Here is a 25,526-nt window from a genome sequence, read left to right as displayed (position 1 = left end):
GGGCATTGCTACATGCGATCTCCTCTTGCCCCGCTTCAAGTGGACCAGGCGAGAGGCCCGAATCTATACATGGAAAAGTGAACAGCTCTTCAGAGTGTCCAAGTGTTGGAGCAGTTGTCTCCGGGCACTCGGCATGGTGGGAGGATGGAGGTTCAGGGTGAAGAATATGCGGTCCAGACTCACAGCTACTGAGATGTGACCGTGTGGAAGACAAGGTGGTGGTAATGGTGGCTAAGTGACTGGAACTTCTCTGTGTTCAACAGTGGTGTTCTGCGGTCCCCTATTAATTGGGACTGGAAGGTCGAGTGAGAAGATGTGGGTGTTTGTTGTGGCACAATTTCAGCATGCCCACGGCCTCGGTCTCTGCATGCACCATCACCATCAAGTCCAGTTTCCCGTCCCTTGCCACATGCCTTGCCCATTTTAAATGGAGGACAATATCTTCCACGCTCACTACAAATGAATGAATTTGGAGCGAACCTATATGTGATCCGTGTGACGGACAAACCACAATTTTAAATACCTGGCCTGTAGGTAACTATTTTGAACAACAAACTGGTGCCAAATGCTTCTCTGACACACTGAAACTTATTTTTAATGGAGGCCAGAAATGGCAGCATTTTCTGAAAATGTATATGTGATCCGTGTGACGGAGAAAACACAATTTTAAATATCTGGCCTGTAGGTAACTATTTTGAACAGCAAACTGGTGTGAATAGCTTCACTGACACACTGAAACAAACTTTTAATGGAGGCCAGAAATGGCAGTATTTTCTGAAAACGTATATGTGATCCGTATGATGGAAAAAAACACAGTTTTAAATACCTGGCCTGTAGGAAACTATTTTGAGCAGCAAACTTGTGTCAATAGCTTTACTGACACACTGAAATTTTTTTTTAATAGAGGTCAGAAATGGCAGTATTTTCAGTGCAATTATATGTGATCCATGTGATGGACAAACCACAGTTTTAAATAGCTGGATTTTTAGCGCTGTAATATGGAAAGGACCTGGCTGTATTCTGCAGTGCCAACAAACAAATGGCGCAGAAAAACGATGTTCTCTGGATTGCTTTTTAAGCAAATAGTGAGGATTAAGATAAAAAAAATATTATTCCTGGCCCCTGAGACCTGGGCCTATTTCTAGAAATATCTAACAGCAGCAGCAGACAAAACTGAAATGGAGTCTCTTGTGCTATGTGCACTGCAGTCTGCTATATACCCTGCCTGCCTATATACACTGCCTGCCTGATATTTCTGCAGATGGATTAGTCCTCAGAAGGACTGTTTGTTTAGATGGATATGTATCTCTAATATAGTTTGGTACACCTACACTAACTAGAAACAAGCAAATATCTCCCTAGCTTAGCATCAACTCTCCATACACTGTCTGATTCCTAAGTGACTGTGACAAGCACGGCAGCGCCAGGTCTAATATAGACATGATGACACTGTGCGGCCAGTCAATCACTGTAATGCCACAACCAACATTGCTGTGGCATTACAGTGAGTGGCAGGCAATCCCTGCATGTTCATTGGCTCTGTAAAGTGTGCCAAACATGCAGGGAGGGGACCTGAGCACCTGCAGAGCAATCCAGGAACTAGTCGGTGAGCGCCGAGCATCTCGAGCAGTGAGATGCTCTGGCGAGTGTTAAAAGGCTCGGATGCAACACACAGCATGCAGAGAGTATGGCAGAGCTTTAATTAAAGATTGGGTTTCTCCACGCAGGGAGTGTAAATTTAAGTAACACAACAATAAAACAGTAAAATCGGACAATAAACGATTGTGGTTTAACTATAACACGGAAAGGATGAACAATACGGCGCAGTCCCAAAAGTTCAGGCTAAATAAGAGAAGGTAGATTACTGGAGGCTTGCACTTATCTGTCCTTTAGCGATAACTAAGTCCGTCTTCAGACACTGACTCCGGAGGGTGTCCGTCTTCTGGCGGCAGTGGGCGGTCTCGGGTCTCACCCACTGGGACCCCAGTCCTTTTGACCACACGACAGCGGTCACGACTCCTTTAAGAACCGTAGCAAGCTCCTCCGGTGTACAACAAACTGCATTAGGATCACAAATCTCGGGTGCGTCCTCACCCGTAGGTCACCGTCAGATATCTGGAAAACTGTGGTGATGCAGGTAACTGAACGATCACTTCTGTAGGCCCGGTACAGACCGCAAGCTGTGTCACCCATTTGTCCGTCACCGCAGACAGGTCAGCACGTCCCTATTTCACCGAGGACAGGGCAGCATGTCTCTCTCGTTGTCGGCAGGTCAGACTGTTTCTCCCCAACTGCCGGTCTGCTCTCCATAACCAACTGTCTCTTTCGCGCGAGCCCAGACACCTGTCTTCCTCTCTTCCATCCCTCTTCTCTGTCCCCCAGCACTGTCCAGGAAGTTCCCTGTGCACTCTTAATCCCATCCCCTGGCAACACTGGGCAGGACCCTGGCAGTTCTGGTGCCGGAGCTCCACACCTGTCCCTAGGCAAGTCTTCCTTCTTACACTCCCGCTCCCTTTGAGCTCGCCATTCCCCGGTTAATAGTTTTTTCACCAGGCGCTCACACTCTCTGACCTCTTGGATGATACGTTGCCAGATGAACTGATCCTGATTGTAGCGGATAGGCGGCACACCAGCCGTGGATCGTTCGGACCGGCGTAACGCAGTTGGAGCGCAGGGTACTTGAGAGTCGCTGGGGTTCCCAACTTCGCCCGGCCCAGCCTGACGGAGTTGTTGGCCCTCCTATCTCATGTGGGAAGCTGTGGGCGATGTGAGACTGTGGATCGCAGCCACTATCATCTCTTCCTCCTCATCATCGTAGACGGGCACACTGAGTGTGGGATCTCTTGTCCTTGTGCTGAGTTCTTCCTTCTTTTCCTCATCGCTAAACAAACAGGGTCGTAACATGCTTTGATGAACGATTCTAGTTGGAGCCACTTCTTCCCCCTCAGGCTGAACCTCATACACCGGTCCTTCAGGACTAACTCTCCATTTCACTCGATTCGGGGTCGACTCCCACCGTCTACTCAGCTTGCCCTGGGGTCTCTTCTCCCGTACCAACACCCGTTCTCCCGATTTAAGGGCTGTCCCCCGAAGAGGTGGTGTTTCATGGTGCCTATGTTCCTTTAACTTCTGCTGCACCAACCTCCGAAGAGTCTGCAACCGTTGCCGATGCTCCCGGACCCAAGTAGATGGGCCCATCCAGGGCCAGTCCTCCACGGGATGTAGTTCGAGCTCGGTGATCTCCCTACCCTTTTGTCTGAACAGCAGGGTGTAGGTGGTGAACCCTGTGCCACTATGTACCTGGTTATTATAGACCCACACCAGCTCGGCTACAAACTCCGGCCAGCGTACCTTCCGATCTTCTTCCAAGGTTTGAAGCATCTGGATCAAAGTTCTGTTGAAGCATTCACAGGACCCATTCCCTTGTGGATGGTAAGGGGTGGTCCTAGACTTCTCAATCTTGTATAGCCGGTGCAGCTCCTCCATCACCGTCCTTGGAAACAAGCTCCTGGATCGGAGTGAATTCTCTTCGGACAGCCATAGACCCTGATGAAGTCCCGACAGATAGCCTGGGCAGCAGATTCAGCTGTCTGATCCCTGGTCGGAGTTACCACCGCGAATTTCGTGAACTGGTCGGTCATGACCAGGCAATGTCCATACCCGAGATGCGCTGGCCCGATGGTCAGGTAGTCGATCATCAACACCTATAAGGGCGCAGCCGTCACAATGGTCTGGGGGTTTTCACCAACTCACATCTCCAGCACTTCTGGCAGACGTTCTCCACTGCAATTCTTAGCTGGGAGTGGTACACTAGTCTCTGCAGCCACTGGAAAGTATTTTCGGGTCCAAAGTGTGCTCCCCGCTCATGTGCTTTCTTGGCCAGTGTCCTGATCACACTCTCTGGAACCACTACTTGCCAAGTGGGGCCGAACTCCTGTACCAACTGGACCCGTCTGTACAACAAGCCGTCCTGCAGGCTCAGTCTCTCCCACTGCCGCAGCATCTTCAGCTCCTCTGGCATCAGGGTCCCCCTTTCTTCGCGGTTAGGGACTTGTTTCAAAGCCACCCACTGTCACAACCGCGCAATCTCTCCATCCATTTGCTGTATCTGTACCCACTCGTCCCTGGGCCGCCCCAACATGTGTCCTTCTTTCACTTGCCAGATCTGTCCTTGCGTAGCGGACAACAGGCTGCCAACCCTCCGGAGGCTGGGCACCTCTTTGGCCTCCAGTTCTTCGTCTCGGTCACGGTCGGGGTGCTCATGGGTCACCCTGGAAAGGGCATCAGCATGCGTGTTTTCAGCCCTAGGTCGGTAGGTGATCTTATACCGGTACCGAGCCATGCGAGCCACCCATCGTTGTTCCAAGGCTCCTAACTTCGCGTTCTCCAGATGAGCCAACGGGTTGTTGTGTGTCTTCACTAAAACATCTGACCCCGAAAAGTACTCTGCAAACTTTTCTGTCATTGCCCACACTAGGGCCAACAATTCCAGTTTAAAGGAGCTGTAATTGTCTGGGTTCTTCTCCGAGTTTCGGAGGGAGCGACTCGCATATGCTATCACCCGATCTCTCCCCTCCTGCTCCTGCGACAGCACGGCCCCTAGACCAAGGAAACTTCCATCGGTGTGAAGAACGAAGGGCTGAGAAAAGTCCGCGTAGGCCAGTATGGGAGCTTCCGTCAGGGCCATCTTCAAGGCCCTGAAGGCCTCCTCCTGTTCTCTTCCCCATTTCACTGTTACGATTTTTCGAGCCCGCAGGTATCCCTTGAAGGAGCTCAAGTAGCGGATTAGCGATGCGCGTGAAATTTTTCACAAATCTGCGGTAATACCCTGCGAGTCCTAGGAAGGCCTGCACGTCCTTTACAGTCTTCGGGTTGGGCCACTCTTGCACGGCGGCCACTTTCTCCCGAGTGGGCCTGACTCCATCACCGGACACCGTGTGCCCGAGGTACTCAACCTGCTTGCGGAATATATGACATTTTTGTGGCTTCACCTTCTGGCCGTGATTTCGAAGGCGACTCAAGACTTACTCCAGTCTTCGTAGATGTTCCTGGAAGGTAGACACATAGACGATGATGTCATCAAGGTAGATCAGTGTGGCCTCAAAGTTCAGATCGCCTAAACATCTCTCCATCAAGCGTTGAAAGGTCCCGGGAGCATTGGTTAGGCCAAAAGGCATCCGATTAAACTCGAAGAGTCCCATGGCCAACACGAATGCTGTCTTGGCGCGGTCGTGTTCAGCCACTGGCACTTGCCAGTATCCGCTGGCCAGATCCAGGGAGGAGAAGTATTTCGCCTTGCCTAGGGCGCATAGAGACTCCTCGATCCTGGGTAAAGGGTACGAGTCTCTTACGGTGCAAGCATTTAGCCACTTGTAGTCCACACAGATTGGAGCCGCCCACGGGCTCTGGTTTTCCCGAATCACCCCGTTCTGTATCATATGGGCCAGCATTTCCTTCACCTCCTGGTACATTTGCGGGGGTATCTGTCTATACCATTCCCGTACCGGAGCAGCATTTCCCGTAGGGATCTCATGGGTGATGGCCTTGGTACATGCAAAGTCGTCCTCATGTCGGGCAAAGACGTCTTTTTACTGTCCCAGCATCTCTTCGACCTGGTACACCTGTTCCATCGTGAGCCCTGTCAAATCAGCACGCATCTGTTCTTGGATCCTTCGACTGTCATTAGTCTGAGGTCGAGGAGACGCGATCGTACGGTGACCCCCAGGGTCCAGGGATCCCCCCTTATGGCTGACAATTGCATCGCATCTGGCGGTTCCAACTGTTCTGGCATCCCCAGGATCTGGGCTATTTTGGTCCTGGTGGGAAGAATGAGCTCACTCGGATTCAGGTTCACGCATCGTACCACCACGTTTCCCTTATGGACGGTAGCCAAGGTCCACGCTACCAATAGACCCAGAGGCACCTTGTCCATGGTGGTTGACTCGATCTGAATCTCTACCCCTTCTAGTGGGGTGCAGGCTCGGACGGGCAAAGTGAGGACTGTCTGTCCTGGTGGTAAGGCGAGGGTGTCGGTGGCGGGTATTATCACCTTTCCCAGAACTTTTCCCCCACTCGAGGTCTCTTGTGCCTGGGCAAACCTGATCAACTGCTGGAGGGACTTCCTTTGAGGGGCTCTAGAGTTCCACCGCCCTAGCGTGAGCTCTCGTGGTTCCCTAATCAGGAAATGCCCGATTTCCTTCAGCACGTTCATACCTAGGGTCACTGGTGGTCCTGGGCCGGCATCTCTGCCTGTCAGGACGACTCCTTTTCTTCCCACATCTTGTCCGCACACCCGGATGCATAACCACACTACTCCTGTGACCGGAATGGGCAGTTGGCTAGCGGCTGTGAGCTTTATCAAGGGACCCCCTTCATTTCGTGTCATCTCTGGGTACCGCTGACGGAAATAAGTTTCTCCCATGGTGGTCACTTGAGATCCCGTGTCGATCAAGCAGTGAACCCCCGTCCGCCAAGCTCGGCCCACACTGTCGGGCTCATGGATATTAAGTCTTCGGGACTTACTGCCTTCCTCTGCTCCAGGTTGCATCCCTCACACCCGGAGCCCATCCGTTTAACGGCTGCCGGGACAGAAGCCTTCCTCGACTGGAAGAGCTCCTGGCGTAATGCCCCATGCCCCCACAATTCCAATACGTTGGTCCCCTGTCTGCAGGGGGTCATCGGACCACCCAATTGGGCTCTGTTCCAACCCGGGGTCTGGGCTCGTCCTTTACTTCGCCCGGGGGTCTCGGGTCAACTGTTCCGGCTCTCACTGATTGAGCCATGCCAATATTGTACCACTCTTCTCGCATTTCTTGGATCTTCCGCACATCTCTCTGGCCAATTCTGGTTCAGCCGTGGGCGACGGGGGCACAGCACTGCCCAGGACCATCCCTGCCAGGGTCACTACCCCCATCTCCTGTTCGCTCTCGCAAGGCCTGTCTCAGCTGCGCATCTCTGAGGCCAGCTACAAATTGGCCACTAAGTACTAGGTCCGGGGGCCCCACTCCCACGTCTTCTAGGTTTGTTTTCCTATTAATGTAAGTGTACACACTCTGTAGGGCGTTGACATATTGGGTCACAGTCTCCCCCTCCCTTTGTACCTGTTGGAACAGTCGCATCCTTAACTCTGCCACATTAGTAGGGTCCACATGCATTTCTTTTAGGATCCGTACCACCTTTTCCACCGTATTTCGGTCACTGTGGTAACGAAACATTACTGACTGTCGAGCTTCTCCTTCTAAAGCCAGCAAAGCTATCTCTGCTTGCATATAGGGGGTCATTGGGTGCATCCGTAACATACTCTTAAATCATTCTACCCTAATCCACAGCATCATGTTGTCTCCGGTAAACTTTGGGAGATTATTCAACATGGCGCCCAGGGGTAGGCTAGCTGTAGGGGTTCTCGCACAGGCCTGGTCTGCCATGCCTGCAACTGCATCTGGGGACGACATCCTGCCGACTACGCCAAAAGTTAAAAGGCTCGGATGCCGCACACAGCACGCAGAGAGTATGGCAGAGCTTTAATTCAAGATTTGGTTTCTCCACGCAGGGAGAGTAAATTTAAGTAACACAACAATAAAATAGTAAAATCGGCAATAAACAATTGTAGTTTAACTATAACACGGAAAGGATGAACAATACGGCGCAGTCCCAAAAGTTCAAGCTGAATAAGAGAAGGTAGATTACTGGAGGCTTGCACTTATCTGTCCTTTAGCGATAACTATGTCCGTCTTCAGACACTCACTCCGGAGGGTGTCCGTCTTCTGGCGGCAGTGGGCGGTCTCGGGTCTCACCCACTGGGACCCCAGTCCTTTTGACCACACGACAGCGGTCACGACTCCTTTAAGAACCGTAGCAAGCTCCTCCGGTGTACAACAGACTGCATTAGGATCACAAATCTCGGGTGCGTCATCACCCGTAGGTCACCGTCAGATGTCTATAAAACTGTGGTGATGCAGGTAATTGAACGATCACTTTCTGTAGGCCCGGTACAGACTGCACGCCCCTTGTTTTGTGGCAAGCTGTGTCACCCATTCGTCCGTCACCGAAGACTGGTCAGCACGTCCCTATTTCACCGAGGACAGGGCAGCACGTCTCTCTCTCGTTGTCGGCAGGTCAGACTGTTTCTCCCCAACTGCCGGTCTGCTCTCCACAACCAACTGTCTATTTCGCGCGAGCCCAGACACCTGACTTCCTCTCTTCCGTCCCTCTCCTCTGTCCACCAGCGCTGTCCAGGAAGTCCCCCATGCACTCTTAATCCCGTCCCCTGGCAACACTGGGCAGGACCCTGGCAGTTCCGGCGCCGGAGCTCCACGCCTGTCTCTAGGCAAGTCTTCCTTCTTAAACGAGCACCGAGCAGTAGCGAGCATGCTCGCTCTTCACTAATTGGGGCCAGTATTCTGTGTGGAGTGTAATATGGGGCCATTATTCTGTATGGAGCATTTTATGGGGCCCATAATGCTGTATAGAGGACTATGTGGTACACATAATATTGTATAGAACACTATGTAGTGCCCATAATACTGTATAGAGGACTATGTGGTGCTCATAATACTGTATGGAGGACTATACTGTCCGCTTTGCACTGTGCGCTGCGAGGATTCACTGGTTTCTGAGCTATTGTAGAATTTACAATAGATATCGCTCATGTAATATAAAAAGTGAAATCTTTGGCACTGTACTATATATATATATATATATATTTCTCTGTGGTATCTGTGCATCATGAATCGTGGTATGTGTTTAAAGTGGTCCACTGAGACTCTTTCGCCCAGGGCCCACAAAAACCTGGAGCTGGCCTTGCAAGCAGATCTGACAGATGCACCATCCCTGCCCACAAGCACTTGTCCAGGTGTCCCTGGTTGGGTGAATTTTCCCAGCAACTACATTGTTGAGGGCATGTCTAATGTTGTGGAACACATGCTTGTGTAATGCGGGGACAGCACACCTGGAGAATTAGTGGCGACTGGGAACCGAGTACCGAGGGACAGCCGCCACCATCAGGTTGTGGAAAGCTTCTGTATGCACAAGCCTTAAAGGCAACGTTTCGAGCGTAAGCATTCGCTAAATGTGTGAATTTAGTAGTGTGGCCTGTGGTGAATTGGCTGCGCATTTGCAATTGCGTTCCAAGGTATGGGGTAGGGACTACTGAACGCTCCACTGGAACAAGGACTTGGACGTGCTTGCTGATGGTGCTAGTTAAGAGTGTTCAACAACAGGTGCAGGGCGGGAGGCATCTTGGCCTGCGTCATGGACAGGGGATTGGCGTGCATGCACAACAGCGGAACAAACAGTGGTGTCACCCACAGACACTGTTGCTGGAATCTGGGGTTCGGCCCACTTAGTCGGGTGCTTTCCTGCCATGTGCCTGATCATGCTGGTGGTGGTCAGGCTGGTAGGTTTTGCTACCCCTGCTGATGCTGGCCTGGCAGGTGGTGCAAATGGCCTCTTTGGGGTTATCTGCAGAGTCTTTAAAGAATAACCATACTCGGGAAGACCTAATAGTTGTACTGGCAACTTCCTTTGTGTTGGCGTTAGAAGGAACGCTTTCCCGCTTTCTGTCTGAGGCCACCACACTGCTTCTTCCTGCCTATTGTGGTGCAATGCCTACCTCCCCCTGTGTGCTGCTGTCCTCGCTCTGTATGTCCCCCTGCCTGATTGGGTCATTTACTATATCATCCACCACCTCATCTTCCACTTCCGCACCCTAGTCATCCTCCTGACTTTCTGGCAATTGTGTCTCATCATCATCATCATCATCCACCTCTTGTGACAGTTATTGGACTTTCCCACTGTCGCCTTCATGTGACCATGGCTGCTCAAATATTTGGGCATCACTACACGCGTTCTCCTCTTGACTCACTTGAAGCTGGCCGGGCGAGAGGCCCAAATCTACAAATGGAAAAGTGAACAGCTCTTCTGAGTGTTCAAGTATGGGATCAGTTGTCTCCGGGCACTCAGCATTGTGGGAGGAAGGAGGATCAGAGTGAGGAATATGCCGTCCAGACTCACGGCTACTGAGACTTGGCCATGTTAAAGACAGGGTGGTGGTAGTGGTGGCAAAGTGACTGGCAGCTTTATCTGCTGTCCAACCAACAACCTTTTGACATTGCTCTGTGTTCAATAGTGGTGTTCTGCGGTCCCCTTGCAATTGGGACAGGAAGGTCAAGTGACAAGATGTGGGTGTTTGTTGTGTCACAATTTCAGCTTGCCCACGGCCATGTCCTCGGCCTCAGCATGCACGATCACCATCACATTTACTTCCCCGTTCTTTCCACGCACTTTACCTATTTTTAATGGTGGACAATATTTTCCACGTTCACGTGAAATGGCTGACTTTGGAACGCAGTTATATGTGATATGTCTGACAGAAAACCACAATTTTAAATAGCATGCCTATAATTTAGTTATATTATTCTACACAGAGACCTAGTGTGAATAGCTTGACCGACACACTGCAATGAAATGAAAATGGAAGAAATGGCTGATTTTGGAACATTCTTATAGGTGTTATGTCTGACAGAGAACCACGGTTTTAAATAGCAGGCCTGTAATTTGCTAATACTATCGTTCACAGACAGCTAGTGTAAATAGCTTGACCGACACATTGCAACTGAATGAAAATGGAAGAAATGACTGATTTTGGAACAGTCTTATAGGTGATATATCTGACAGAGAACCAGGGTTTTAAATTGCAGGCCTGTAATTTACTAACACTATTCATCACAGACACCTAGTGTTAATAGCTTGACCGACAAACTGCAATGAAATGAAAATGGAAGAAATGGCTGATTTTGGAACACTCTTATAGGTATTATGTCTGACAGAGAACCACGGTTTGAAATAGCAGGCCTGTAATTTGCTAATACTATCGTTCACAGACAGCTAGTGTGAATAGCTTGACCGACACATTGCAACTGAATGAAAATAGATGAAATGGCTGGTTTTGGAACAGTCTTATAGGTGATATGTCTGACAGAGAACCAGGGTTTTAAATTGCAGGCCTGTAATTTACTAACACTATTCATCACAGACACCTAGTGTTAATAGCTTGACCGACAAACTGCAATGAAATGAAAATGGAAGAAATGGCTGATTTTGGAACACTCTTATAGGTGTTATGTCTGACAGAGAACCACGGTTTGAAATAGCAGGCCTGTAATTTGCTAATACTATCCTTCACAGACACCTAGTGTGAATAGCTGGACACTTTGGATATTTTTCTTATAATTAATTGTCTACCTTAGCCAATGGTGTAGTCCAAGCAGAAAGCACCAATTTTGTATGGGTGTGTGTCAATGCTCAAATTTTTCTTTCTTTTTTTTGCCAGATAAGCCTAATACCTCACTCCACAGAACTTATTTCAAGCACAGTCGATGTTAATACTAGATCTGATATTGAGCTCTGTAGTTACAGAGTCAGCAGACTGTTGGGGACTTATCAGCAAATCACTGGAATACTATTATCAAAATCCCAAAATTGAACACTTTACTGAATTAGGGATTATTCCCATAAAACTTAGCTCTTATAATACTCATAAAAAATTCTACATATATTGCACTTCTGTAATTATATCTTGATAAAGTATCTCATAGTACTTAGGATATGACCAACATATAAAAACACACTCTTCATTTAAAGAAACACACATTGGTCTCCTTATATAGAATATTAGGAATTATTTCACTTCTACATTGTCTGTCCATCTTTTATTGCCTCTGTACCTGGTTACTCTTTGTGAGACACACACCTTGCACACCACTCCTTAAGTGCCACCTAGGAGACTCATACTAAAATATGCCAATTAGAGATATCATGTATAGTTTTATATCCTTTTAAGTTACTTATTGGGCCTTACTATATTGCATTGCCAAATCCCTCAAGCTAATTGTTGGTGCAATCACAGAGAATATAGTATCACTAATGTAGATATAATTCTATAGGCCTCATCAGTTGGCCAATATGCTATGTAGCTTTGCATAGTCTGTTTCTGAGATACTGTGGCACCTAAATGCTTCCATTTTTTATAACATCATGATAACAGCATATGCTGAAATATATATACTGGAAGAAATTTCATGAACTAACTTGTTGCAATGGTAGTATCTTATTACAGAACCATGCTTGAATTCAGCAAGCACTTTAGGAGGAAAACATGAGCTGAATTAAGAGTTGTGTCCCAATACTTTTGTCCATATAATGCATCCATAGAAGGAAAACTATTACATTATTTCAATAAGATAAAAATGACTAGAATTTATTTGAAAACTATCATTTTAAACCATAGCCATTTTCTTCATTGTTATGTTTGTGAACTGCTAAACATGTGGTACCGCAATGGGTACCATAGTCATGCTTATTTTTCACAGCCTCTTCATACTATACACATGTGAGAAGTGAGCAATGTAAGGTATAAAATGTGGGTAAGAACATGTTTTATACACTGTGGTAGATATGTTGTCGACTAATTTTACATTTGGTTAGGAAAAAAATCAGTGGAAAAGTTTACAAATTAAAATAATATATATTCCATAGCTTTTTTTCTTTTGAGGTTTTTCATTAAATAATTTTGAAAGTTATTTTTTGCAATATAGAAATAAGATTATCTTTGGATTTTTTTAAAAATATATCAATGTCAACAGTTACTGTGTATGCTATTAAACAGTTGAAAGATCATCATTACCAATGGCTATAATTGATGCTCTGTAGGTACTGTTTGGAGTTTGATATACATTTAATATTTAATGAAAGTGGATTTTGAAAAATATACATTTTAAACTGTCTTCTATACAGGATTGTCCCATCCTATGGCATGAAAAGTTTGTGTCAAATATCGATCAGAAGCAGATATTTATTAACAATCTGATCTGGTATGTAGTTCTTGACAAATGATAGTTCCCACTCATTTTGATTATTTCTCATAAAGGTTTGTAATACCTACAGTAAGTGAGTGAAAACTAGTAGGACATTAAAATATGGCATGCTTCACTTTATTTCATTACTCATACAAAGCAAGTAAAGAACAGAATAACAATTAAAAGGCAACTGATCCGTAAACGTCAAGCTCCCATGATGTTCCTGGATGCTCAAGATAATTCTCAGCAGAAATATAAATCTACAGCAAGTTCCTATAAATCCTGGATAAATTCTTATCTTAAAAGAAGAAACATTGGAAGGATTCATATATAATATATTTCTTAGGATACCTGACGCACAACACATTTTCTGGTGAAGGCAGAATTATTATATTTCTATTCACTTATATATTGTACTAGAAACAAATTAAGCAAAATTAATATAATTGTCTATGAATCCTCTTAGTAAAAATTATCATAGAGGATGTCCTATTACACATGTCTTATCCTGTTTGATAGCTTTACATAAAATTTTTGATTGATATGCAGACTCAAAATGTAATTTTTTATTCCGACTTCTTGCGAGCTGCAATATATATGATACCCTTATAATCGATAAGATCACTCTCAGCTGTTCTTTTCTTAACCTTACAGCAATCAATGACAAAATCCTCATCGGCTAGAGCTTTCCTGGCAAAATCCTCATTGTATTTGAAATGATGAACCTTGTCTTTCCCAACTGTGATATATGTTGTGTCTAAACACCCAATTATTATGAAGTGCCCCCCAGGTTTCAGCATTCTTGAGAACTTCCGGATATATCCCATGTAATCATCTTGATCTTTACAGATAAAGTCTAGGAGCCAAGCACTGATGATACAATCTGCTAATGGTAAGACCATCGGATCCATCATATTATCTTTCTCAAGGTTACATTTCAAAACATGTTGAAGGGCTGATCTCACTTTTCCTTCTTTGTCTTGAAACATGTCACTGAAATAGATAAAAAAACGAAGAAAATGGTAGTTTCATAGTGAGTATAGAATATTATGACATCACTGATTAGTAGTGTTGAGCGAGCATGCTCGACACTACTCGTTACTCGCCCGAGCATCACGCTACTCGGGATGTTCGGCGAGCAGCGAGCATTTCCGGGTTACTCGGGCGGGAGCTCGGGTCTCCGCCCTGCACGTTTGGAGCCCTTTACAGAGCCAATGAACATGCAGGGATTGCCAGCCAGTCACTGTAATGCCGCAGCCATGTTATTTGTGGGCATTTTGCTAGACTTATCACCCCGGTCTCAGGGGCCAGGAAATCTTTCATCTAAATCCTGTATTTTTTTTTTCCTCAGTCAGACTGTCCAAATACTCATCTTATTAACCTTTTGGTATCCCCCCCCCCCAAAAAAAAAAAAATTGAGTATGTCTGTGACTGTTCAGACACCAATACATCTGTTTAAAAGAGTCTGGTGTAGGCCAGAAAAATATACTGTGGTTTTGCAGTTCCACTATTCAAATCTCTGTATTATCCTGTTTTTGGCATTTTTTGACCTAAAAAAGACCGTAATAGTGTCTCCCTGACTGGTCAGACACCAATATATCTGTTTAAAAGAATCTGGTGTAGGCCAGAGAAATAGAACTGTGGTTTTGCAGTTCCATGGGTCAAATCTCTGTATTATCCTGTTTTTGGCATTTTTTTGCAGTAAAAGAAATACTGTAATAGTGTCTCCATGACTGGTCAGACACCAATATATCTGTTTAAAAGAGTCTGGTGTAGGCCAGAAAAATATAACTGTGGTTTTGCAGTTCCACGGTTCAAATCTCTGTATTATCCAGCTTTTGGTATTTTTTCCGTAAAGTAAAACAGTAATAGTGTCTCACTGATTGTTCAGACACAAATATATCTGTTTGAAAGATTCTGGGGTACGCCACATAACTATAACTGTGGTTTTGCAGTTCCACGGTTCAAATCTCTGCATTATCCACTTTTGGGCCTTTTTTACATAAAAAAAACAGTTTGAGTGTGTCGCTGACTGTTCAGCCCCATATATATCTATTTAAAAAAGTCTGATATATGCCAGTAAATTAGTACTGTGGTTTTGCAGTTCCACGGTTCAAATCTCTGTATTATCCAGCTTTTGGTATTTTTTCCGTAAAGACAAACAGTAATAGTATCTCCCTGATTGTTCAGACACAAATATATATGTTTGAAAGATTCTGGTGAACGTCACATAACTACAACTGTGATTTTGCAGCTCCACGGTTCAAATCTCTGTACTATCCAGCTTTTGGTATTTTTTCCGTAAAGAAAAACAGAAATAGTGTCTCCCTGTCTGTTCAGTCACAAATATATCTGTTTAAAGATTCTGGTGTAGGCCAGAGAAATAGAACTGTGGTTTTGCTCTTCCACGGTTCTAATCTCCTTTTTATTACCCTTTTTCCATTGATAGTGCGAGTGTAAGCAATTTCACTTAATTTACAATGGGCAAGGCGCGTGGCAAGGGACGTGGAACTGGACATTCTGGTGATGGTGCGTGTAGAGGACGGAGCCGTGGCCAAGGTGAAAAAGTGCCACAACCAACAGCTACATCTTCTCGCTCCCACTTCTTGACCGAATTACTAGGGAACCACACTACAACACCAGTATTGCGAACTGATCACTGTGAACAGGTTATTAATTGGATAGCAGTTACCTGGGCACCACCACCTCTGGTCTGTCTTCCACACGGTTAAGTTTTAGTAGCCGTGAGTCTCAAACGCATACTCCTCCTCACCCTGATGCTCCTTCCTCCCACCATGCCGAGTGTCGTCAAACAGCAACTGATCCCACACTTGGACACTCTGAAGAGCTGTTCACTGGTACATTTCCAGATTTGTGCCCCAAATATTTGAATAGCCACGGCCACAGGTAGTCGATGCTGGCAATTTGTCACAAGAGGTGGACGATGACGAGACACAATAGCCAGGAAGTGAGGAGGAGGATCGTTGTGCGCAAGTGGAAGAGGAGGAGGTGGTGGATTATCAAGTAACTGACGCAATGTGGCAGGAGGAGATGCAGAGCGAGGCCAGCAGCACACAGGGGGAGGGAGGCAGAGTACCCCATAGGCAGGAAGAAGCAGTGCGGTGGCCACACACAGAAGGCGGGCAAAAGATCCCCGTAACACCAATACGAGGGACGTTGCCAGTACAACCGGTAGGTCTTCCAAAGTCTGGAATTTTTTTAGAGACTTTGCTGATAAACCCAAAAAGGCCATTTGTACCACCTGCCATGCCAGCATCAGCAGGGGTGACAAAACTACCAGCCTGACCACCACCAGCATGATCAGACACATGGCAGCAAAGCACCCGACTTTGGGGTGCAAACCACAGGGTCCACGACCAGTGTCAGCGGGTGTCACCACTGCTTCTTCCGCTGTTGTGCGTGTAATAGAACCCCCTGTTGTGCGTGCAAGGCAATCATCTGTCCATACTGCATGCAAAGATGCCCCCTCCTCTCAGTCTTCACTTGTTATGGCAGTTTCTCAAGAAACAGCATCAACATCCATGTCCACGTCCCACCGCAGCGTTCAATTTTCCATATCCCAGAGCTTTGAATGAAAGCGCAAATTCACAGCCAATGCCCCACAGGCCACAGTCCTAAATTCGCACATTTCACGACTGCTTGAGTTGGAAATGCTGCCTTTTAGGCTGGTGGAGACGGAATCCTTCCTCAACCTTATGGCGGTGGCCGTGCCTCGGTACTCGGTCCCCAGCCGACACTATTTTGCCTGGTGTGCCATCCCCGGACTACACAAGCACGTGTCCCAAAACATCTGCTATGCCCTCAACAATGTAGTTACTGGGAGAGTCCACCTGACAACGGACACGTGGACAAGTGCTTGTGGCCAGGGATGGTACATCTCCCTGACGGCACACTGGGTAAACATAGTGGAAGCTGGGACCAAGTCAGACCTTGGGATGGAACACATCCTCCCCTCACAGAGAATTGGGGGCCCTATGTGAGTCAGAGTTGCCCCCACAGTGAACAGCTCCTGAGCATCATCCTCCTCATCCTCCTCCTCATGTTCAGCCTCCATCTCAGATATCACCACATCAGTCACAAGCTGGAAACACTGCAGTACTGCCTCAGCCAAGCGGCAACAGGCTGTGCTGAAACTAATAAGCTTAGGTGATAAACCTCACATTGCTTGTGAGTTGTGGACAGCTGTGAAAGAGCAGGCAGATCTGTGGCTGAGACCGCTGAACCTACATCCAGGCATGGTCATGTGTGACAATAGCCGTAACCTGGTGTCAGCTCTGAGGCGAGGTGAGATCACACAAGTACCATGCCTGGCTCATGTGCTTAACCTCGTGTTTCAGCGGTTTCTTAAATCGTACCCCGAGTTGCCAGATCTGCTCGTCAAAGTACGCCGCCTGTCAGCTCATTATTGCAAGTCGGCTACAGCTTCCGCCGCCCTTGCTGTGTTGCAGCAGCGTTTGCAGCTTCCGGCACACCGACTGGTGTGTGATGTCCCCACACGTTGGAACTCTACCCTCCACATGTTGCAAAGTATTTGTGAGCAGAAGAAAGCAGTTGCGGAATACCAGCTGCAACAAGACCGTCGATATTCAGGTCAGACTCCACACATAAGACCTCAGGAGTGGACCTGGATGTCTGACATATGTACCATCCTGACAAACTTTGAGGAGTTCACCAAGATGGTGAGTGGCGATGACGCCATCATTAGCGTCAGCATCCCCCTTGTCTATCTTTTGCAACGCTCTCTGCAAAGAATTAAAGAGGAGGCATTGCAGCCAGAGTATGATGAGATGGATCAAAAAGCCGTAGCGGGCGATTACACACAGCCCAAACTCAGCTCATCCCAACATGCATTGGGGGACAATGAGGCAGAGGAGGAGGAGGAAGAACAGGAGCTGGTATCATGCGCTGTAGAAGGTAGTACCTGTACAACTGTCATACCGTCGGTTCAGCGTGGGTGGTCTGAGGACAGGGGGGAGGAGGAGGAGGAGGAGGAGAGCATGGTCAGTCGTCATCTAGGTGAGGACACGGAAGTCTTGCCCGTTACCAGTCTGGCACACATGGCTGACAATTCGTTACGCTGCCTTAACCGTGACCCTCGCGTTGTCAAAATGTTGGGTGACAGTCATTACTGGTTGGTGACACTTTTAGACCCCCGCTACAAGGAGAACTTTCACTCTCTTATTCCTGAGGTGGAGTGGTCTACAAAAATGGGGCAGTACAGAAGGCCCTTGCTGCAGAACTGTTAAAAAAATTCCCATCTGAACACGCTAGCGGCAGAGGTCACAGTTCGTTGTCCAACCAAGGCGTACATGCGAGAGAGACGCAACTCCAATCCAGCAGAGGCAGGGGAACACTGTCAACGTTCTGGGACAGTTTTCTCAGACCCTCCCTTCGGACAGACCCTGAGGCGCGGGGTACTCTCACAAGCAGTTGAATGTTTCAAAAGATGGTGAGGGAGAACCTTGCCGACCATACCAGCATCCTCCATGATTCCTCTGTGCCTTTTAATTTTTGGGTATCCAAGCTGGACACTTGGAATGAACTCGCTCCGTACGTCTTGGAGTTCCTGGCCTGCCCTGCCTCTAGCGTGTTATCGGAGCGTGTTTTTAGTGCCGCTGGGGGAATTATAACTGATAAGCGCACTCGCCTGTCAACTGACAATGCTGACAAGCTGACCCTTAACAAAATGAACAAGGGCTGGATTGCGCCAGACTTCTCATCACCACCAAATGAAAGCAGAGCAACATAAAGCCAAATTTCGGGAGGTGTGTTCCCATGCACCGCTTCACACCCACACATGGGTATACGCTTCCTCAATTTGGCTTTTTTTTGCTCTAATCCTTATCCTCAGCCTCCACCACCACTACACCACCAGGGTGACCGTGGTCCATGTTGCCAGCATTGCAAGTTCCTCCATCCAAATTTTTGGCAGATTTTGCTTGGAAGGCATAGGCAAAGACTATGGGAGACCCACTCCCCAATAATAGGAATAATGTTTTTAACATACTGTACTGCATGGCTCTTGTAAGGGGCATTAAAACCATCTTGTTAAGCTACTGCGACCTCCACCACTCTTCCAAGGGGCATTAAAACCGTCTTGCTAAGCTACAGTGACCTCCACGTCTCTTCCAAGGGGCATTAAAACCGTCTTGTTAAGCTACTGCGACCTCCACGTCTCTTCCTAGGGGCATTAAAACCATCTTGTTAAGCTACTGCGACCTCCACCACTCATCCAAGGGGCATTAAAACCGTCTTGCTAACTACTGTGCCCTCACGTCTCTTCCAAGGGGCATTAAAACCGTCTTGCTAAGTTAATACGACCTCCACCACTTTTCCCAGGGGCATTGATTTTGTATTTTTATTCTCCTGCGACCTCCACGTCTCTTCCAAAGGGCATTAAAACCGTCTTGTTAAGCTACTGGGACCTCCACGTCTCTTCCAAGGGGCATTAAAACCATCTTGTTAAGCTAATGCAACCTCCACCACTTTTCCTAGGGACATTGATATTGCCTTTTCATTCCACTGCGACCTCCACGTCTCTTCTAAGGGTCATTAAAACCATCTTATTAAGCTACTCCGACCTCCACGTCTCTTCCAAGGGGCATTGATATTGTCTTTTCATTCCACTGCGACCTCCACGTCTCTTCCAAGGGTCATTAAAACCGTCTTGTTAAGCTACTCCGACCTCCACGTCTCTTCCAAGGGGCATTAAAACCGTCTTGTTAAGCTACTGCGACCTCAGTATCTCTTCCAAGGGGCATTAAAACAGTCTTTTTAAGCTACAGCAACCTCCACGTCTCTACCAAGGGGCATTAAAAACATCTTGTTAAGCTACTGCGACCTCCACGTCAATTCCAAGGGGCATTAAAACCATATTGTTAAGCTACTGCGACCTCCACGTCTCTTCCAAGGGGCATTAAAACCATCTTGTTAAGCTAATGCGACCTCCACCACTTTTCCCAGAGGCATTGATATTGTCTTTTTATTCCACTGCGACCTCCACGTCTCTTCCAAGGGGCATTAAAACCGTCTTGTTAAGATAATGCGACCTCCACCACTTTTCCAAGGGGCAATAAAACCATCTTGTTAAGCTACTGCAACCTCCACGTCTCTTCCAAGGGGGCATTAAAACTGTCTTGTTAAGCTACTACGACCTCCATGTCTCTTTCAAGGGGCACTAAAACCATCATATTAAGCTACTGCGACCTCCACGTCTCTTCCAAGGGGCATTTAAACCATCTTGTTAAGCTACTGCGACCTCCACGTCTCTTCCAAGGGGCATTAAAACCGTCTTGTTAAGCTAATGCGACCTCCACCACTTTTCCCATAGGCATTGATATTGTCTTTTTATTCCACTGCGACCTCCACGTCTCTTCCATGGGGCATTAAAACCATCATGTTAAGATAATGCGACCTCCACCACTTTTCCAAGGGGCATTAAAACCATCTTGTTAAGCTACTGCGACTTCCATGTCTCTTCCAAGGGGCATTAAAACCGTCTTGTTAAGCTTCTGCAACCTCCAGGTCTCTTCCAAGGGGCATTAAAACTTTCTTGTTAAGCTACTGCAACCTCCACGTCTCTTCCAAGGGGCATTAAAACCGTCTTGTTAAGCTACTGCGAACTCCACATCTCTTCCAAGGGGCATTAAAACCGTCTTGTTAAGTTAATGCTACCTCCACCACTTTTCCTAGGGGCATTAATATTGTCTTTTCATTCCACTGTGACCTCCACATCTCTTCCAGGGATCATTAAAACCGTCTTGTTAAGCTACTCCGACATCCACGTCTCTTCCAAGGGGTATTAAAACCGTCTTGTTAAGCTACTGCGACGTCCATATCTTTTCCAAGGGGCATTAAAACCGTCTTGTTAAGCTACTGCAACCTCCACATCTCATCCTAGGGGCATTAAAACCGTCTTGTTAAGCTACTGGGACCTCCACGTCTCTACCAAGGGGCATTAGAACAGTCTTGTTAAGCTACTGCGACCTCCACGTCAATTCCAAGGGGCATTTAAACCATCTTGTTAAGCTACTGCGACCTCCACGTCTCTTCCAAATGGCATTAAAACCAATTTGTTAAGCTACTGCGACCTCCATGTCTCTTCCAAGGGGCATTAAAACCGTCTTGTTAAGCTACTGCAACCTCCACATCTCTTCCAAGGGGCATTAAAACCGTCTTGTTAACCTACTGCGACCTCCACGTCTCTTCCAAGGGGCATTAAAACCGTCTTGATAAGCTACTGCGACCTCCACATCTCTTCCAAGGGGCATTAAAACCATCTTGTTAAGCTAATGCAACCTCCACCACTTTTCCTAGGGGCATTGATATTTTCTTTTCATTCCACTGCGACCTCCACGTCTCTTCCAAGGGTCATTAAAACCGTCTTGTTAAGCTACTCCGACCTCCACGTCTCTTCCAAGGGGCATTAATATTGTCTTTTCATTCGACTGCGACCTCCACGTCTCTTCCAAGGGTCATTAAAACCGTCTTGTTAAGCTACTCCGACCTCCACGTCTCTTCCAAGGGGCATTAAAACCGTCTTGTTAAGCTACTGCGACCTCAGTATCTCTTCCAAGGGGCATTAAAACCGTCTTGTTAAGCTACGGCAACCTCCACGTCTCATCCAAGGGGCATTAAAACCTTCTTGTTAAGCTACTGCGACCTCCACGTCTCTAACAAGGGGCATTAAAAACGTCTTGTTAAGCTACTGCGACCTCCACGTCAATTCCAAGGGGAATTAAAACCATCTTGTTAAGCTACTGCGACCTCCACGTCTCTTCCAAGGGGCATTAAAACCGTCTTGTTAAGCTAATGCGACCTCCACCACTTTTCCCAGAGGCATTGATATTGTCTTTTTATTCCACTGCGACCTCCACGTCTCTTCCAAGGGGTATTAAAACCGTCTTGTTAAGATAATGCGACCTCCACCACTTTTCCAAGGGGCATTAAAATCGTCTTGTTAAGGTAATGCGATCTTCACCACTTTTCCAAGGGGCATTAAAACCATCTTGTTAAGCTACTGCGACCTCCACGTCTCTTCCAAGTGGCATTTAAACCGTTTTGTTAAGCTACTGCGACCTCCATGTCTCTTCCAAGGGGCATTTAAACCATCTTGTTAAGCTACTGCGACCTCCACGTCTCTTCCAAGTGGCATTAAAAACGTTTTGTTAAGCTACTGCGACCTCCATGCCTCTTCCAAGGGGCATTAAAACCATCTTGTTAAGCTTCTGCAACCTCCAGGTCTCTTCCAAAGGGCATTAACACTTTCTTGTTAAGCTACTGCAACCTCCACGTCTCTTCCAAGGGGCATTAAAACTGTCTTGTTAATCTACTGCGAACTCCACGTCTCTTCCAAGGGGCATTAAAAACGTCTTGTTAAGTTAATGCAACCTCCACCACTTTTCCTAGGGGCATTGATATTGTCTTTTCATTCCACTGTGACCTCCACATCTCTTCCAAGTGTCATTAAAACCGTCTTGTTAAGCTACTCCGACATCCACGCCTCTTCCAAGGGGCATTAAAACCGTCTTGTTAAGCTACTGCGACTAGAGATGAGCGTTGTTCTACTCGAACTGTTCGCCAATCTCAAATTCGAGCTGTTTTGGGCGGTGTTCGAGCCGTTCGGCGAACACGAACAATTTGAGAAAAATTCGGCTGTTCGAGGTTATGTTCGATAACTGTTCGTGCACCAAAATCATAACTGGATTTTTTCTCAGTAATGATGAAAATTAATGTTAATAAACAGTTTGAGTGTACAGCGGGGTGGGGGGAGGGGCAGGGGATGGATCTCTGCAGGAACAATGAAGATCTCCATTTTTTTTTCTCTTTCCCGCATTTACAGTGGGGAGGTGCAATCTGTCAGCCTATCAGCAGCGCACACACGGAGCGAAGTGCTTTTTTTCACACAAGCAAGGGCATGTGTCATTGGCAGTGTATGTCACATGTCCTTGCCCTATAAGACCAAGCCATTTTCCCCGTCGCCACCATTTTCTCACTGCTGCAGCTGCGTGTTAGACGGCACCGCTGTTGCTGTGTGCGCTATACCTTGTTAATTTCAAGCCAATTTTCGCACAAATATACAGATAGCTTGGGAGTAGGGAATAGTTGTGATTGCAGTCCTTTTAAGGACTAGGTTACAGCATTTCCTACGACTTTTATCAGGCAGGTCTGTGCTCTTAAATAGATAGGTTGTGGGAGTAAAAACTAATTGTAATTGGAGTCCTTTTCAGGACTAGGTTACATCAGTTCCTATCAGTTTTTGCCAGGCAGGTCTGTGCCAGTGCTGTGCAAGTTTTTTTCACAGCATTTGGCTGAATCTAGCAAAGCTAATCCTTTTTGGCCTATTGCAGAGTGTGTTAGTCAGTGGAGTAGCCTATCTGTGTTGCAAGATATACCACCTGTGTATAGAATACCAATTTTTTTACTGCACCTAGTGAAGTAAAATCTTTTGGGCATAGCATCATTTTATTAGTCCATCTATACTGACCTCCATCAGGTTGCAAACTGAATCTAATTTTTTTCTGCATCTAGCTCTGAAAAAATATTTGGCCTTCTAGCAGTGTGTGGGACTTGTTCTATTAGTCCACCTATACTGACCTCCATCAGGTTGCAAACTGAATATATTTTTTTCTGCATCTACCTCTGAAAAAATATTGGGCTTCTAGTTGTGTGTGGGTCTTGTTCTATTAATCCATCTATACAGACCTCCATCAGGTTGCAAACTGAATATAATTTTTTTCTGCATCTAGCTCTGAAAAAATATTTGGCCTTCTAGTAGTGTGTGGGACTTTCTCTGTTAGTCCATCTATACTGACCTCCATCAGGTTGCAAACTGAATATATTTTTTTCTGCATCTACCCCTGAAAAAATATTGGGCTTCTAGCTGTGTGTGGGTCTTGTTCTATTAATCCATCTATACTGACCTCCATCAGGTTGCAAACTGAATATAATTTTTTTCTGCATCTAGCTCTGAAAAAATATTTGGCCTTCTAGTAGTGTGTCGGACTTTCTCTATTAGTCCATCTATACTGACCTCCATCAGGTTGCAAATTAAAAATAATTTTTATCTGCATCTACAGTACCTCTGAAAAAATATTTGGGCTTCTAGCTGTGTGTGGGACTTGTTGTATTAGTCCATCTATACTGACCTCCATCAGGTTGCAAACTGAATATATTTTTTTCTGCATCTACCTCTGAAAAAATATTGGGCTTCTAGCTGTGTGTGGGACTTGTTGTATTAGTCCATCTATACTGACCTCCATCAGGTTGCAAACTGAATATATTTTTTTCTGCATCTACCTCTGAAAAAATATTGGGCTTCTAGCTGTGTGTGGGTCTTGTTCTATTAATCTATCTATACAGACCTCCATCAGGTTGCAAACTGAATATAATTTTTTTCTGCATCTAGCTCTGAAAAAATATTTGGCCTTCTAGCAGTGTGTGGGACTTGTTCTATTAGTCCACCTATACTGACCTCCATCAGGTTGCAAATTCAAAATAATTTTTTGTATGCATCTAGCTCTGAAAAAATATTTTACCTTCTAGCAGTGTGTGGGACTTTCTCTGTTAGTCCATCTATACTGACCTCCATCAGGTTGCAAATTAAAAATAATTTTTATCTGCATCTACAGTACCTCTGAAAAAATATTTGGGCTTCTAGCTGTGTGTGGGACTTGTTGTATTAGTCCATCTATACTGACCTCCATCAGGTTGCAAACTGAATATATTTTTTTCTGCATCTACCTCTGAAAAAATATTGGGCTTCTAGCTGTGTGTGGGTCTTGTTCTATTAATCCATCTATACAGACCTCCATCAGGTTGCAAACGGAATATATTTTTTTCTGCATCTACCTCTGAAAAAATATTGGGCTTCTAGCTGTGTGTGGGACTTGTTGTATTAGTCCATCTATACTGACCTCCATCAGGTTGCAAATTGAATATAATTTTTTTCTGCATCTAACCCAGCCAATAGTTTTGGCCTAATACCACAGTTTGGCCACTCAGCTCTGCTCGGTTACCATCCATTGTTTTTTTGTGCAAACAACTCCAGAGTTGTGAATTAGTTAACCACCAAAATGAGTGGAAAAAGGCCTGCTGCTGGTGGAAAGGGGAATAGGCGTGTTGGGAAGGGGAAAAAAGGTTGTGTCCGTGGGGTAGGTGTTAAAGCAACAGTAACATCTGCAGAAGAAAGACCATCTTCCAGCCAAACTAAAATGTCTACTTCTTTTAGCGGACAATGTGATAAGATCCCTTTCTTACGGCCACGCCAATCGCTACAAATTCCAGATGAGGCACAAAAACAGCAGGTGCTTCAACGGATATCAAGTGCTCCTTTAAGTGGGCTCTCCTCCACATCAACTTCAACATCACAAATACTCCAGTCCTCAAAGGTGTCACCCAAATCGCACTTGCTTCCTCACAGCTCCCAAATCTCCAGCTGCCCATCTGAGTATGAGGTAGAACAGATGGTTGAGTCTGCAGAGCTGTTTACTCATACTATAGCCTGGGAATCAGAGGTCGACTCCAGCGCTTCTGTGAATCCAGACGAGGAAATGATCTGCACTGATGCCCAGAATCTTTATGAGTCGGATCCAGGACCAGACGCAGAAGGTTCTGACCATAATGTAGACCCTCATTCCCAAACTGTAACTC

The 25,526-nt window shown here is 46.2% G+C and overlaps 1 protein-coding gene across 1 annotated transcript in view; it reads right to left on the bottom strand.

Annotated features, from left to right (window-relative positions):
* Positions 1 to 12,973: 12,973 nt before the first annotated feature.
* LOC141172724 (indolethylamine N-methyltransferase-like) overlaps positions 12,974 to 25,526 on the bottom strand; it is a 37,771-nt gene continuing 25,218 nt past the window's right edge. Inside the window, exon 3 of the mRNA XM_073657191.1 lies at positions 12,974 to 13,847. Coding sequence (XP_073513292.1) covers positions 13,421 to 13,847 — 427 coding nt within the window. The 3' untranslated portion in view covers positions 12,974 to 13,420. The remainder of the gene's footprint in view (positions 13,848 to 25,526) is intronic.

The sequence above is a fragment of the Phyllobates terribilis genome, unplaced genomic scaffold (genome assembly GCF_046119375.1).
Source record: "Phyllobates terribilis strain yellow unplaced genomic scaffold, ASM4611937v1 Scaffold_12__6_contigs__length_324123572, whole genome shotgun sequence".
NCBI classification, from domain to species: Eukaryota; Metazoa; Chordata; class Amphibia; order Anura; family Dendrobatidae; genus Phyllobates; species Phyllobates terribilis.
Note: the sequence above shows the minus strand (reverse complement) of the source record. Positions and strands in the feature narration are given on the sequence as shown.